This window comes from Larus michahellis, chromosome 20, assembly GCF_964199755.1.
Source record: "Larus michahellis chromosome 20, bLarMic1.1, whole genome shotgun sequence".
Lineage (NCBI taxonomy): Eukaryota > Metazoa > Chordata > Aves > Charadriiformes > Laridae > Larus > Larus michahellis.
In genome coordinates this window covers 6,317,337-6,334,228 of record NC_133915.1, presented here as the reverse complement: position 1 = coordinate 6,334,228, position 16,892 = coordinate 6,317,337, and the positions used below count along the sequence as shown (strand labels likewise).

At 44.2% G+C, this 16,892-nt stretch overlaps 1 protein-coding gene across 2 annotated transcripts in view; it reads left to right on the top strand.

Moving 5' to 3' along the window:
* The window catches only part of XPO7 (exportin 7), a 50,130-nt gene that overhangs the window by 8,061 nt on the left and 25,177 nt on the right, over positions 1-16,892 (top strand). Inside the window, exons 2-5 of one of the 2 annotated variants that reach the window (XM_074563886.1) lie at positions 9,434-9,580; positions 11,267-11,360; positions 12,182-12,348; positions 14,464-14,529. In XM_074563886.1, coding sequence (XP_074419987.1) covers positions 9,434-9,580; positions 11,267-11,360; positions 12,182-12,348; positions 14,464-14,529 — 474 coding nt within the window. Of the gene's footprint in view, positions 1-9,433; positions 9,581-11,266; positions 11,361-12,181; positions 12,349-14,463; positions 14,557-16,892 lie in introns of both variants that reach the window. The other variant, XM_074563885.1, reaches the window with a different exon arrangement.

The window sequence follows — 16,892 nt, the reverse complement described above, 5'->3', positions numbered from 1 at the left end:
AGTTATAGTCCAAGGACATTGTACTGGAAAGTACTAATTCTGTTGTTTCTCTTTTAGCACTTGATAATATGTCCGTAGCCGACATGACACTAGTTTAATCAGTAAGTTGAAGGTGATTTGCAGACCTTAGATTATTTTGCTGTTTCTGGATGGCGAGTTTGAGCAGTCCTGTAGTAGCTTTAGTATTTTATACGATTAGAGGTGCTCCAGAGTTTTCAGGGTCTTTGGACGGCTTGTGTTTTCTCCTGAACCATCATCTCAGCACAGCTTTGTGTCGCAAACAAATTCACATGCTCTGTGCTGGCCGCAGACCTGTCAGTGTGTGGGGCTTGGTTTTGAGTTGTTGGGGTTTTTTTTGGTAGTTTATTTCCATCTGGGTAAAACGCTTCCTGCCTCGCAGTGCATTGATGTCTGGTATTGATTCCTACACCTGAAGGTGGCTTGTTCTGCAAAGCTCATGCCCCGAAAGTTGTCTTATCTCTATTAGAGAAGATGAGACCCAGAAATCTGAAAGCCAGCTTGTTTCACTGCAGCTCCCTTGCTCAGTATTGCAGTTGCCTGAGTTTTTCTCCCGAGGCTCTGCCATGAGACTCCTTACCTTCTGTTCCATGTCCTGAATGTGGTGGGATGAGGCAATGCTGAAGACTTCTTTTTTCCTCCTGTGTAACTGAATGTAAAGCAAGCAGAGGCATCTGTGACCTCAAAAAGTAATTTTCATTCAGATAATTTTGTAAATGAGCTGTTCTTCCTAGAGTTCAAAGAAAAAATATTACATGGTTAAAACTATCAGAAGATTAGAAGGTGTGTTACTGGTTTTTGTGTGGCGCTCCAAAGTGGTGCCCCGCAGGGGTTATCCTGCTATCTAAACAAATCAAAAACAATCCCCCCCAATGCTAACAGCACCATTTAGAGAAGAGTGTTGTTCTGTAGCTCCAGCTCCTGCTCACATCATGTGGCTGCAGCGCTTCCAATCTGTCCCTACCTTACAGACCTGCACGGGCAAAGAACTGTGGTGCCTGTTGCCTGATTTTGTACTTTTGAGCTGCAAAACTTAGGCTGTCTCCTTCCAAAACGACCATCTGAGGTTTTGGAGGTGTCTTTCAGACTAAATACCCAAAGTCCGATTCTATTTATTCTCTAGAACTGTATTCACACCTAGAGGTATCTGGATTGTACTGTTAATCCTAATAATATGAAAAATATTTCTGTCCACAGCAGGAAATGCAATGACCTTGGTACCTACCTGGACTGTGTGCCCACGTTACTGAAACAGGGAATGCTGGTTTGCGTGGCATGACTCCTTTCTCTTTATAAAGTGTTATCAACAGGTAGAAGAGATTTTTGAAGGGTTTGGTTCATCCAAGTGATCGCCGGTTTCCCGACTGTGTGTGTCCAGCACTGTGCTGGTCCTGTGTGTGCATTGTGCTTGCAGTTTCCTAATTTCCTGGTTGCTGCTCGTTAGGAAATGGCCAGCCTTTGCCAAACGAAAAGCCCTCAGATGCACAGGGAAAGTTCGGCTCTGCAAAAGAGAGGTTAGAAGGGTGCGATTACTGAAGTGGTGCATTAGCTGTGACATATAAATAAAAAGGTAAAGAGAAACAGGAGTGACTCATTCTCCCATTGTTGTAGCAAAGGTGTTGGTGCTGCTCCAGCCTCTCCTTTTTTATTCTCAGAAGCGGAGGAGCACCTCCTTGCTGCAGTTACCGGGCCGACTGTGCTCTGTCCTTGCTTAGGGCCCTGCTGAGTCCTCGCACCGGGAGAGAGGCCTCTCTTGGTGTAGAATTCAGTAATTCACCCATTCCTAGGTACTACATCAGTGGGGACTGAACTCAGGAGTGGCTGCCTTAAGTTTAGTAGAAATCTGTTATGATATAGAGGCCGTTTCTTCAAAACATGATGTGATTTACTGTTGTTTTACCCTTCCTGTTTGTTCTATAACCTCCTCTTCTGATTGAATTAGGCAGTCAGGTGAGTAATGCTGCACAGTTAACGTGTAGTGTTCAGAGCAGATCATAGATATGCGACCATTTTCCATAAGAGTCAGACCTTCCAATTAGCAGTTTGAGACTCGGCGCTGCATGAAAGAAGTGCAAACCCGGAACATGGTCAAGGTGAAATAAACGCTTCCACCTGGCCCGCCCTGAAAGCAGGGATGATTCCCATTTTCACTGCATCTGTTTCATACTTTAAAAATAAATAATAAGAGTCTGATGCATTGTCTTTTTAATTTATTTCGTGGCTGTTGGTATATGCACATGGCTTCTGCTAGCATCTGGCAGTCCTCATGATGTAGAAATGTAGAGATTTCTTTTGGAGATTTCAGCCCTCGATCTGTTCTCAGTGCCGCTGGCCTCCGAGGTATATTTAGCTTCAGGACTGTTCACTTAAGACATGCCCTGTGTTAGAAAGCCAAACACTACCTTGTCTTTTCTCTCCTTTCTTAGCAGAGAGCTAAACAAATGGCTGTCCTTATAGTGCTAAGCCGTGATAAAATTATGCACAAGTATTTGTTTGCAACCAACTAGAATATTGAAGAGTTTCTCAGCAGTTTCACCACCCACTAAGGGTATCGTGTTCCTCCTCTTTAAGCTCTTTGGGATAGAAACTGCCCTGTGTAACATTCGAGGTTATATGTTGTCAGTACTAAGTTACGGGAAGTGTTAGTGTTAATTTGAAGTGTTTCTGCGGGGTAGCGCGTGGAGTTGCTCTAAAGCGTGAACGCAGTAAAATGACAGGGCTGAATCCTGACGGCAGCCCTGCTCCGTCTGGGCTTGGAGACCGTTCATCATGGAGAAAGGAATGAGAGCTCTTTATTCATTCCCTGAGAGATGCAGGGAGATGCCTGAAAATACTACTGCAATAAATAATTTTGAGATGTGCTGGGAGGGTATAGATTAGTAGGGTAAATGGAAATGGGCAATTTGTTGTTCAGATTCTCTTAACAAATGAGGGTGATGAGCCATGAGACCTTGATTTTTACAGCTAGGAGTGCTTACGACGTGCATCATCCTGGTCCTTGGCAGTTAATAGTTGCATCACTCAGCTTAAAAGCTTTTTTATTTTGGGTTGAAATACCTGACATTCATCAAGTGACCCAAGGCATTCTCTGAGCCTTAGTCACTTAAAACACCAGGGCCCTTTGCTATGATGCATCTTCGTTGCACGGTTGCATTTGTTCAGACGTGGTGTTCTGGAGCCCTGACTGCGTGCTGCATCTTTTTCCACCCTGTCTTGCTGTGAAGTCGGCAAGAAGTGAGGAAAGTTAGTGAGTATCTAGAGCTTGAAAGAGCAGAAGATGACACAAGCTGTAGAGCTCTGATGGCCGGTGACTGAAGGCAAAGTTTTGGGTGCTGGGTTAGAGGAGCATGCACTGCATCTCACCTTACATTAACACCATGCGTGCTAGGGGTGTGCCTGTTTATGGACACATATAGAAATTGATATTCCTTAGACGCAAAATGTTCAAGGGGAAGGAAGAATAGATGACGATCTCTTCCCACCTCCTGGAGGTGTTCAAGGCCAGGTAGGACGGGGCTCTGAGCAACCTGGTCTAGTGGGAGGTGTTCCTGCCCAGGGCAGGGGGCTTGGAACTAGATGATCTTTAAGGTCCCTTCCAACCCATACCATTCTATGATTCTGTGATCTTTAAGGTCCCTTCCAATGCAAACTGTTCTGTGATTCTCTGATTCTATGTCACATCCTGGAGGTACACGGGTAGCTCTTCTTCTGGAGCCTGTTGCACGCTCCTGGTGAGCAAGGACATAAACATCTCATTGCCTGCCCTGCAGTCGCCCGGCGCTTGCGAAGTCTGACTTTGATTATAACATATGGGGGAATCGGTTGGGGGATATTAAAATGGATGAATGTGCTCGGGACAAAAATAACTGTATTAAACATGTTGCAGGATCTCTGGCTCAGGGAGTCAGTAACCATAAGGCAGGAGGAAGGAATGTCTTGGAAACAATGTGTGCCTGCAGGATTTACAGCGATGCACATCCTTCAGGAGAAGAACCACCAGGCAGCAGCAAAGTTTGGATTGATCTCGTTAAGCCCAAATGCTCCATTTTAGATGTCGGAATCTGTGGGGTTATTGCTGGCCCGCTCCCCCCCAAGCGATCGGGGCTGGCTGTGTGGGCTCCTGCTTTACTTTCTGGCTCTGCCATCTTGAGTGCACCGAGCACAGCGTGCGTTTCCTCAATTTTCTGAAATGGGAACTGTCAGCGTGGCGAAGTCAAACTCTGTTGAACTAAACCTGCCTAGAGCTTATTGCAGCCCTCGGATGTAAAGAGCGTTGCTTAAGCAACCGTGTAATATAGGATCAATTCCACAGCCATCCCCCCGGGGACTCCTTTTAGGTAGCTGTTAGTTTCCTTGTAGTATTTATCATTTTAAAGATGATCACACATTGTTTATCTTCACCATGGGGAAAACACTGAGCAGTGGCGGGTTTTATTTGTAGCTTGTAGTATAAGTGAGATTGATAGGTTGGGGTTTCTTTCCACATTTTGAGCTTCATGGCTGCTCTCGGTGGACAAACATCTGAGGCTGGGATCATCCAAAGGAGGTGCCACACATGGAGGAAAACTCATTTCTTCATCACTGATGATGATAACATTGTCAGTGTTTGATGTTATTAAAGAAATAAGCAATAACGTGATGCGAAGTTCATGTGAGGCTGATGGACTGGCAATTCCTGCTCAGGACTATGCAGCCCGCAGCTTCACTCCATGCAGGGCTCCAGTGGAAAGGTTGGTTGGACTAGAAGATCTCCAGAGGTCCCTTCCAACCCTACCATGCGGTGAAAGGAGCCCCCTGCTCTCTCTAGGACGTTTGATCTGCAGCAAAACCTCCCTCAGAGCTTGTTGCTTTTAAAGGGAAGGGGAGTGAAAGTTTTACTAATCACTTATCAGAAACCAGCGAATTTGACAAGTATACTTTCTCTTGTTGAAAAACACTTCTACTGCGTACAAAACAATGGCATTGGAGTCCATGGTAGGCTGTGTTCCGTTATCCTCTAGTGCTTTGCGGTGTAGGGCGGAACTTCAGTATCATAGTTTTAATCCAGCTCCCCAAACTGTATGGGGCTTTTTTTTCCCTAGGAACACAAATTTATTCAACTTCTGTTTGCCAAAAAAAAAAAAGTCTAAGGCTTGTAGACAGTGATGTAAAGAGAGGTCATGCCTGGAAGCTGCATTTAGAAGAACACTTGAGATAGGATGATTTCCACTTGTAGGCATTAATTGCCACACTTTATTGGGGGGGAAAACATAGGCTTTGTTTGGGTCTTGGCTTCGGAGGGGAAAAGAAGTGTGTGCACGTAGGAGGAAAAGTGAAGCGATCGTCATCTGTGCTGAGCTTGAAGTTGAGAGATGGCTATGTGAAAAATTCAGTGGCAGTTGAGGCTTTTCAGTGTGCATTTAAGCCACATACTCCTAGCTGGGAGTATGACTGGTGTTTCAGGTTGTCGTTTAGCCTTCCTAGTGCGATGTTTGAGAGAAATTGGACCATGGGGGTTTTGTTGTTGGTTATTTTTTTTTGTCACTGCATAAAGTACATTGGGTGTTAATAGACTATGGTATGCGCAACTGTAGAAAAATCCTGGAATTTCAGTGCTGTCATGTGAGGAGCAGATAAGAGCAATTCGTAAGGCTGGGAACTGGCGAGGAAGGGGGGGTGTTGACACTTGGGACAGTCTCCCGTGACTCAGCAGTTCTCCTAAAATGCCATCCCCACCGCTGTCCCCGTCGGACCCCGAGCCCTCAGCGACACCTCCTTGCCATCCCTAGGTGCAAAGAACTGGTTTCTCCTTCTTACAAAGAGTTTTTGGAGCTGTTCATTCTCAGAGGAGCCACAAATGCAAGTTTTGGTTAGTTGTAATTGTGTTTTTAGTGCTATTTTTCTTTTTGGCTCACCGACCGCACACCTTTCCATCCTGTAACCCCTGCGTGCGGCGCTGGTGGGATGGCAGAGTGTCTCCCTGCTTCAAATACTCTGCTGTCTCATGCTTTAGTCCTTATCTAGACCATGCAGAGCTCTTGCCCTGCATAATCGTTGTACTATATGGTATTTTTTTTATCTTGGTTGAAAGAGAGGGTATTGCCCGGTCTCTGTAGCGAAATAATCCCTAACTAATTGCAACTTCACCTCTGGCTTTCGAAGCTGAGTGCTGGAGTAAGGCAAGCCTGATTTCTACCCCGTCGGCAGATACCCTCGTTGTAGCAATATTAAAATGTGCTGAAAACTTCAGGTTGCAAACCTGGAATGCAGGATCAGGGCAGCTCGACCGCTCTGCCTGTCGGTGTGACAGATAACTGAGTTAGGGCACGAGAGGAGAAAAGAAATTTATTGGTGAGACGACCCTAAAAATTATGCGTAAAGGTTTTTCATCAGAGAAATTTGGTCAGATTGTAGCTTATCAGGAATGGTTTTTTTGGATATTTGAGCACATTAAAAAATAAAATGACCGTTCACTAACTTGAAATAATGGGTGAAAACTCCCAAGTTTGGACATCAGCTTTCCTGCTGAGTTGTACTTCTCCTTATGCCCTAAAATACTGCCCATCCCGCAGCCCCCTCTGCAGCTGCAAGTCTGGGGATACCGTCAGGAAGAAATAATGAGTGAAGTTCAACTTGAGGATTGTCTGGACAAGGACACTCGGGACAACTGACACTGCATAACAAGAGACGTGTTATTAAAAATACGTTTAAAACCTGGTGTGGATGCTTGGCTTAATCTGACGTGAATAGAGTTCACTTTTATTCCCCGTTGAGTTGCGATTCACACTCCTGGGTAATTTGGAATAGCTTTTCTGTGTGTGTGATTTTTTTTTTTTTTTTAGACAGGAGAACTATGTCTTAATGATAGTTCTTGGGGCATTTACAGGGCCCTTGTGTGCCATATCTCTTGGGCAGCAAACAGGCTATTTGGTTGGCGCGGTTGGCTTTTTGGAGTTTGTTTTCTTTGAGTCCCAGAGGTCATGTGTTTCCTCTGGCTCCGAGGGAGTTAACTGACTGTAATCTGCAAGAAGGCTGGCACGGATCACGCACTGTGCACAAACAAGGGTGTTTTGTCACGGCAAGTGTCGCACAAAAGGATCCATGGTTATTGCCACCACCTCCCAAACAGTCGCAGGGAATTAGCGTTTCTCAGAGTCATGAAGAAAACCAACTGCCGGGAAACCCCATGCCTGAACTTCTCAAAGAATCGATGCAGGGTGGTGTAAAACTTTTAAAAATAGATACTTTAGCCAAAATTGTAAACTATGCTCTCTGGATCATCATCGATTTGGTGTGGGACCATGGGTCCAAGGCACCATGAGTGCAGAGGAGGCCCCGGAGATGCTGGGAGGGCTGGAGCCCCTCTGCTGTGGGGACAGGCTGAGAGAGCTGGGGGGGTTCAGCCTGGAGAAGAGAAGGCTCTGGGGAGACCTTGGAGCCCCTTCCAGTCCCTAAAGGGGCTCCAGGAAAGCTGGGGAGGGACTCTGGAGCAGGGAGGGGAGCCATGGGAGGAGGGGGAAGGGTTTTACACTGACAGAGGGGAGATTGAGATGAGATCTGGGGAAGAAATTGTTTGCTGTGAAGGGGGTGAGCCCCTGGCCCAGGTTGGCCAGAGAAGCTGTGGCTGCCCCATCCCTGGAGGGGTTCAAGGGCAGGTTGGACTGGGCTTGGAGCAAGCTGGGCTGGTGGGAGGTGTCCCTGCCCAGGGCAGGGGGTGGCACTGAATGTGTTTTAAGGTCCTTTCCAACCCAAACTGTTCTGTGATTCTATGGGCTGCAGTTCATCATTGTCCTACCGGGGTGATGGAGCTGGGCTGAGCTGCTTCCCAAGGATTCAGTCCATCGTACACGTGGGGGCTGAAGGGTCGTGGTAGCTTATCAAACTGATAAATGGCAGCAAGGAGTTTGGTGGAAATGGTGTTTTGGTCTTGAGCTGAAGACGATACATTAACAGGCACCTTTCTGTATGTAGACTTGACCAACTGATTTTAAGTAACTGAAAATGCATTTGTAATGGGAAACAACAGGTGCTGACAAATGCTTAACCAGAGTTAATATGGTTTATAATTGTTTATGGTAAATAACGGTTCATATTCATCCTAGGTTTTTGAGGATTTTCTGTGTAGAGCTTAAGTCTTTGGGTTTTGGCTTTCTCAAAAATAAAACTGTCGAACTGCTGGCTGGCACCTAGCGAAGTTCTCTCGTTTCTGTAATGTAGTGAAGCTGTCGAGGCAACATCTTCCATGAAGTTGTTTTTAAAAAAATAAAATAAATCAGAGCTCTGGAATATGCTACGAGGTAAGCAAATTTTTGCAGAGGGTCCCTCCTTGTCTTTCTTATCACACTGTCTTATCTGATGATCATCTCGGCAGCAGAGCATCAAAAACTTCTGTGCGCTTTTGGCGTGGAATTGCTGGGTTTGTGTGGAAGAAAGCGTTCAGCTGTGTGCTGATGTGCGTGAATCCGTCGGCTGACCCTGCAACTCGGCTTTTGCATAACAATCTCTTCTCCAAAAATAAAACTAGGTGACTGATGCTATCCTTTTTACACACGCGGAAGTCAAAGCACAGAAGTTATGGTATGCTTGTAATGATTTACCCCTGGAAACCTAGCATGTAGCCCTAAAGCAAATGAAAATACCTGCTTATTAATCTAGCAGTAAGAACCTAAGGGAATATTTATATCCATCTGCGAAGCCCTTTTTTAACTAGGACACCTAAGATTTCACTGGGGGAAACCATCTGCCTGGATCACAGTTTATGGCAAATATTTTCCAGTTGTTTGAGCACACAGAATCTGCCTGGTAGTTTTATTTCCCTTCGAACGCATTCACAGAGACGCTGCTCAAAGGCAGCCATCCCATTCTTCATTTGCTCTGTTCTGCTTTAGGTATTTTTGGCATGTGTAGTGCAGAAGATTTAACGTGAGATCCTTCCAGCATCCTGGGATGCTGAAGTCTGTTACGGCGCCCTGCAAAGGGAATATAAACCAAGCTGGGGGGGGGGGGGATTTGACACAGTATAACATGAAAACTAGGTGTAGAATGTTTTTTACTATTTAAAATGGGTGGGTTGGGATTATCGCTGTTACAGCACGCGCTGTAAGAGGTTTTCCAGACGTCGTCAGGCTGGGTGAGCGCTGACCCTGGGAGTGGGTGCCCCACTTCAGGTTAAAAAAGGTGAAAGTGGGGGGGCAACGTGGTACTTTGTCAGGTGTAAGAGGTGGCTGTGAAATTTCTGTGTGGGTAATTTCGTAGGTGAAATGCATTTAGTTGATGGAAGAACACGCTATGAGTCGAGCGTTCTCCTTCCTTTGCGCAAACAGTGAAGTGATACGTGTGTGTATGTATACGAATGTATAACCCGGGTTAAAATGCTGCATAACTAAACTGTAAAACCTCTTTTTTTTTCTGACTGATTTGTTTTCCTGTGTTCCAGAGCCTAGCCCAGCTAGAGAACCTGTGCAAGCAGCTGTATGAGACCACAGACACTGCGACACGGCTCCAGGCAGAGAAAGCCTTGGTTGAGTTCACCAACAGTCCAGACTGCCTGAGCAAGTGCCAGCTTCTTCTAGAAAGAGGGAGTGTATGTAAAACAATATAATTGTCCCAAATGGATCTTGGTATTTTGGGCATTGATAAGGGAAATAGCCCCAAGGTCTGGTATGCAGTGTTGACATTGCACACCCAGCGCGCTCTCACGTATCACAATTTGTGGGCAGCCTGTGCCAAAAAAAGCATTGGCTGGGGTGGCTAATTATGCTGCTGCAGTGGGTACTACAAACGGTTGTCAATTCTAATGTCTTGTGGGCCTTGCTGCATTCTTCGCAGGCTGCCACCCAGACATGGCAAGCTTTAAGTTGAAAACATTATTATGGTCGTGGGATTTCATAGACTGTGGGAACCGCTGCCTTCTCTATAGGCTTTGGGGAGAAAGTGGTGTGTGCGCGGGGGTTCGTATGGGATAAAACCAGCCGCGTTTCTTCTGGAATGTTTCCTTGGAAAATTGCCCCTCCTATAGTGTTGTCTTAATAATCCAGCAGTTTGAAATAGGGAAAATTAGATCATGTGCTTTAGAATTAGCGTTACAGAAAGGATGTAAAATATGCCAGCAGTAAATCCTGTCTGACTCTCTTAGCTTTCTTCTTTTTTTAAGTGGCCATTTGGTTTTTACGTTGGATCAGCACAAATAATGTTTGAAATGGCTTTGCCACATGATCTTGTAAGATTTGACTTTTGGCAGAGTGTGCATCCAGCTTTCATATCTATCAGATTGCAGCCTTGTTCACAAAAATAGGAAACATCAAACAGCCTTTTGTAAAGAGTGAGTCCTCCAGGAGGAGAGGGAGAAGAGTGACACTTAACAGGCTCAGCAAACTTAGACGAAGCCAATTATTTAACTTTTTGTTAAATTTGAAGTCCGGTGAATTCAAAACAAACTGATTTGAAGCTCTTCTGGTGGGATCTAGGAACTGGTTTACCTGAGGACAAATAATTTTTTTTTTTTTTTTTTTTTTTTTAAGGAAAGTTCCTAAAGCCCAGTTTCATTCTCTGCGTGTGAGCCGTTGACCCTCGCCAGAGGGTTGTGGGGCTTTTTGTTCAGCCTGGGATCTGACTCACTTTATACCCAACCGTCCTTGGGAATGTTGGATTAAATAGGTTTCCTGCATCTCGGATGCTCACCTTCCTGCGCGCTGTATATTACAGAAATTAGCATGCAAAATGCTTGTCATTTCCCTGGCTGTAATTTATGGAATCGGGTGCAGCCAGGGGTTTTAGGTGGTTGAACGCCATCATTTGTGTCCCTGAATTAGATTACGGTTCAGTGGTCTGTGTGCTGTTCTGTAAGAAATAAATTTTAACCTGTATTTAGTAATAAAGTATAAAGTCTAAGTGCTTCTTAACGTATAGTAACGTACTCCTACAGCTCAGAGGGCTAATTGTCTTTTTCGGGCATGGCATTTAAGGTAACTTCACGCAGTTTGACTATGTTTGCAGTTTTACTCCTGCCTTCAGCGGTGGTTCTGTTGTCTTCTGCTCTTTAAAATCTTTTCCTTTCTTTCTTAAATGCTTTCTTCAAGTATCTGGTTTACTTTAGTATCTCTAAAAACATGGAATCAATGCTATGTAGAGTATTTAGACTTACCAATTAAAATAATGCTTTAAACTCAAATTTCCAGAGAGCAATTAGCTGAAAATCCAGCATTGCTTGATCTTCTGCAGTGTGCGGTAAACTTCTGCTTGTGTTTTGGTTTGTTTTTTTTCTTTGCAGTCATCCTACTCCCAGTTACTGGCAGCTACATGCCTTACAAAACTCGTGTCACGCACAAACAACCCTTTACCGTTGGAACAACGAATAGATATTCGTAAGTACAAGACTTAATTTTTCTAACCAAACTAATGTGAATGTTTGTCATATGGACTTTCATCCGCGGGTGGGAGGTTTTGTGCAAGCTGCTGTGCTTTACAGTTTGGGCATCCTAAGGTATAGGATGCCCAAAAGGCAAAGAAGTGTTTCTTAGGTGGTATCTTCACCTGTAGCATTATCTAACAGAGTTCAAGGCTAAATACACAGAATTTTTTCAGATGGAAGGGAATGACAGCCCTGTCGTCTTGTGAATAAACAAGTTTTATTTAATTTTATTTTCTTTGAGTATGAAATAGGCATGGTGCTTGCCTCTTTTGAGGACATGCTTTCAAAACTGGAAATCCTTTATGGGTCTCCAAAATATCATTTAGAGTATCTCCTAAGGGCGCAGTGAGCCTGTCATGATGCTCTGTCCTGGAGAATGGTTGATGCTTCCTTTCCTCCGAGGGAGGAGGCTGAATGCCATTCAGTCCACTTTCTTTTTTACAAATGATGATCATCCCCAAGGAAAGGTCTTGAAATAATTTCAGCTTTTCTTGCTGTTTACATATGTTTGCAGGGGATTGGGTCAGATAACACAAAAAAAGGCAGGCGTGTGGGGAGGAACTCTCACCTGTCCCTAACCATTTCCCAGATCTCTTCCACAGCTTTAATACGTTAAAGTCACAATAAAAGGTCAACATTTGTATCTAATCCACTTCTGTGATGATTTTTTTTGTTAAATATCTTTCAAAAAGACGCTTTTTCTTATCAGCGTTACCATCTCCGCTCCATCTGCCGGGATTTTGTCTACAGATACACCTCTTCTCTCTGTTTCAGGGAACTATGTGCTCAACTACCTTGCCACTAGGCCGAAGTTGGCAACGTTTGTCACGCAAGCACTAATCCAGTTATATGCGAGGATCACAAAGTTGGGCTGGTTTGACTGTCAGAAGGATGAATATGTCTTCAGGAACGTGATCACAGATGTCACAAGGTTTTTACAGGTCAGATTTTTTTTTTTTTTTGTAAGATGAATACACACCTTGTGGGATTTGGAAGTCCATGAATTTTCAGTTATTGTTTTGCACTTTAGTGTCATTTCTCCAGTCTTTCACCTGTGTATTTGTTGCTTGAATAGTGGCTACCAAGGCTAAGCAGCTGACAACTGGCAGGACAGGTCAGTTTTTATAATTTAAAGTTTGATGGGGCAGGGATCTATTTCTGGAAACTGCCGCCGTTAGTATTCAATGGTAAGACAAGTCTCTTAGTGTTCCAGTTGCACAGTTCTTCTTTCAAGCTTAAATACACCGTGCTGATTAGTGCAAAATGGTAAACACACGGGCTTATTGTCTACGAGGGAAACATGTGCCGTGCTTGACTTGCTTTCGTTCACTGCAAGGGTGATATGTCCATGGAAGTCACATTTGATATTTAGCTGAGTTATCATAACAAAAGTTATGTCTGTTCCACAACGTTATTGTTAACTGTTTTCTTTAGAAGTCCTGCCTTTTTGATAAATGCACGTGCTGTCACCACAGTATAGGGTTTCAGTCCAACCCAAAAGACTGTGTAGGTGGAAGGTTGCATTTTTATCAACAGCTGTCTCCAAACAGGAACTTCTTCCCGTAGAGATCAGTAAATCCTGTAACGCTATGAACGCTGATTTATTTGCTCTGAAATTTGTCCCAAAATCAAAAGTTGGAGGAAGACAGTAGAAGAGATCGGAATGACCAGTGTGGAAAAGGAGATATAATGTGTACAGGGCTTTAATTCTGGAGTGATAGAGTGTGGGCATTCAGAAAATAGACTACCTACTAGTATTTTAGGCATTTACAGGTGTCTGAAGTGGAGTAGGACCTAGACAATGTTAAGTAATTTAAAGATCGTGTTCCTTTCTGGGCTGGTAACTATGTCCCAAATAGTTTTTAGGTGCTCTTAGCTGAAATTATGAGAGCTGGATGCCTCGCTCTCCTGGCTCATGACGTAGGGAATGTGTGCTTTTTAATCAGGAACCTAATTAAACGGTGTGAATATCTACTCACTGCGTTCAGCTGGAGATGGTCTGTTCCCGTTTGCTCAGGTTACCTGTTCTGGCTGCTGAAGTGGAGAGGAGGCTGCATTTTTTTAGAGATGCGGGTTCAACAAAGTTTTCCAGTGGCTTCTGTCTAGATATTATCATGTAAATAGTGAGTGAGTCATGAAGAGGTGGCTCCAGTAAAGAAGCCATCGGTCCCAAGCCTAAATATGCTTGAATTTCTCTATTACAGATGAGTTCAGTCTTTGAAGCTGGAGATCAGGGCAGTTTGTGCAGAAGGTGCTAACCGAGGTGGAGCTAGGAAAGGAAACATCATTTATCAGTTACAGAACAGAAACTGGGGCAAAGGAACAATACAGGTTGTTTCTCTTAAATCGTTTGATAAATGGATTACCGTTTCTAGTGAAGAGGTATCTGTAACAGCCTTGTTTCACAATCGGCCCCTTGTTGGCAGTCTCAAGTGCAGCCAGAGGCTGGGCAGGCTGGGAAGAATGGGCTCCCTTCACGGGGAGATGGGCTGCCCTGCTTGGCAGGAGGGCCCCGGCGCGGCCGTGGGGAGAAACTTGGTCAGCTGCTTCTCCTCTTGTCCAAGGGCTGTAGTTTTAAAAGGGGGGGTGGTGGTGTAAAAAAAAAAAAAAAAAAAAAAAAAAAAAAAGTTTATTTCCCAGAGTTTTCATCTAGCAACTTCAACATTGCAGAAATTCCCGCATGCTTTACCACAGCCTCTGTTAAAATTAAACTGATTTTTAAAAAAATCAGTTTTTTCAGAGTCAGGACATAACACAAAAATGTTGATTAAACTATTAAATAAAAGGAGCCTGTTTTTATCAGCTCATGTTATTGAATTCTTCAGAACCCTTTACATTGTTAACAACATCTGGGTATTGTAAAAGCACGTTTTGAATTCTCTACTTGGTATCGCTCACGGGCTTCTTTCCAGTCACAACGCTACAAAGGTAAAGCATTTCTCAACAAACATGTCTAGAAATCTTCCAAGCAGAACGGCCTTTTGAATGATGGTGAAGCTTAACGAGAGCATCCTGGCACGGCTAACTGCTTTCCCTGTCCCCCTTTCCTCCCTCAGGATAGTGTAGAGCACTGCATCATAGGAGTGACAATCCTGTCCCAACTAACTAATGAAATTAATCAAGTAAGTGCTACAGCCTTCCTCAGTGAAGTAAGTGTCCAATTTTCTCATTCATATTGTTTGTGTCCTGCTGTGTGTCTGTGCGTTGTTTGGGGGGTTTTTGTTTGGGTGTTTGTTTGGTTTTTTTTTTTGGTGCGGGGGGGTGTTGTGTGGTGGGTTTTTTCTTTGGTTTTTCTTTTTTTTTTTTTGGTTATTTTTACGCAGTCATGTAGTTTTGTGGTAAGATGCTGAAACCTCCTGTCCTGAGGAGTTGTTTTGTTTCACTGGCATTTTCCATCTTCTCTCATATTTTGATGTAATCTTCTGAGGTGAAAAAGGAAAGAGCGCCTAGCCAAGCCGATCTAGTGAGGACAAAGCCCCGGGTGTGAGGACATCCCTGGCACCTTCTGGTGTCCGTCCCCGTGCATTATTTCAGCTCTTGTGCCAAGAAGTGAATGGAGCATGCCCTCCTCCGTATTGACCGGGGAGACGAAAACAAAGAGGGTTTCTCAAATTGCACAGATTTTTAAAGGGTCCTTTTCATTCAGTACTAAACTTCGTAGCGTTCCCAGCAGGTAGTTCTCAAATTCTGCTGGTGTGTCGGGGCTGAGTGCCGATCCCCCTTCCTGGCAGAAGAAATACTGGGCGCGCTGAGTCTGCGGTGCTCTGATGTGGCACCCAGTCGTGCCAGCCGCAGCAAGGTGTTGATGCAGAAGTCTTTCCAGGTTAGGTGGTGGGTTCTAGAGCCCTCTATCGTTATGCTGCTGCTCGGTATTTGTGTTGAAAGAGCTGGAACAAGCAGCTTTACTTGGTGCTATCCAAATTTACATCCCTTTCCTAATCAGTCAGGCAGACTTTGCTGTAGCACCCTTGATGGCTACCACTGTCCTAAGACAGTGTGAGGGTTGCCATGTGTATAAATGTCTCTAATTTTGTTGAGGACCAGCTGTAACTTAAGTTTTTTTGATTTTTAATACCTTACTAAGGAAACTAACCTTTCATTTTTGCTGGTATGTTGACTAATCCGGGCATTGGACCCAAGAGATCCTTGAAGGATGATCACTAGTTGTTTTCAGAACTGGAAATGGAGGAGAAGGCTTTGTCCAGGCCAGAGCAGAGCACCAATTTCTTCTGCTGGACTTGAAGAAGTTCAGCACATCTGAATGGCTTCTGCATCCATTTCAGACCCCAAATTCACTTTCATTCTTCAAGCCTGGCCTGATGACTAAATCCTAACCCACAGCTCTCCTTCTGAATCTTAAGCCGTGTCTTGTTACGGTTACCATTTCCTTGCCCGGACTTTTGTACAATCCTCACTCCGCGTCTCCGCAGAGGGCCCAGTCCTTCACTTCCTTGCATCGAGGATGAAAACAAGTCTGTTTTTCTCTAGAAATTAGTATGTGTCTGTCGGCATCTCTGTGCAGGGCTACAGCTTCTGCTGGCGGGAGAATGGTCAGCACAGACACCGTCACCCATCCCAGTTCCAGAGTCTCTACAGGTTCATACTAAAATAAGCAACAAAGTTAAACACTTTAATCAAAAGAATCTCTTCCTGATTATCTTGGGTATTAAATCTGCCATAGTTTACTACTCGTTCCTAAACACGCTTTGTGCGTGTTTAGGACAGGGCTGGATTCAATGACTCATCTTGGAAAGTCTAAAACTGCCATTACTTGCAAAATAATAAATCTGGCGACATACCCGCTCATCAGAGTGGGCTCATGTGGTGGACATAGCGAAAAATCACCCAAAACCCCTTCTGGGGCTTCTCTTCAGGCTTTTTTTGATAACTATTTAAACTTCCAACTGCATTGCATGGGAGCTGAATTTTCTAGAGCTCTGTTTACTAAAGCTTTTGTTCCAAATATGAATAAAATAGAGTGCTGGTAACTGTTTTGAAGTATCACTTTTTGTCCTGTAAGTACTGCACAGATGTGCCCGGAGGTACCGAGCGTCCGCTCTATTGTAGGAGTTCACTGATTGAAATGAAGGAAAAGGAAATGCTCATTTGCCACAAGCCCAGAAATAGATAAGATTTGTAATAACCATGGAGGGAGTAAATAATGCTCACTTTCTTAAAGACCCTGAAATCTGATAGCGTGAGCTGAGGAACGATAATTCAGTCGTTAGAGCGCCTGACAAATTTAGGTCCAGTTCTGATCTGCTGCCAGCTACTGGGTGATGCTGGGCGTCTTTTTTTCAACTATAATATAAGAGATAAAATTGTTTGCATCCTCCGTGGGGTCGTTGTGAAGGTTAATATGCTAAAGTGAGGCCTGCCGCGGTTAGAGCTGTACTGGTTCCTGCAATACTGGCTGAGATGTGTGCAGATTGAAGGATAAGAGAGGTACAGTGACAAAAGCATCAAGGAATCGAAGATTTAAGTT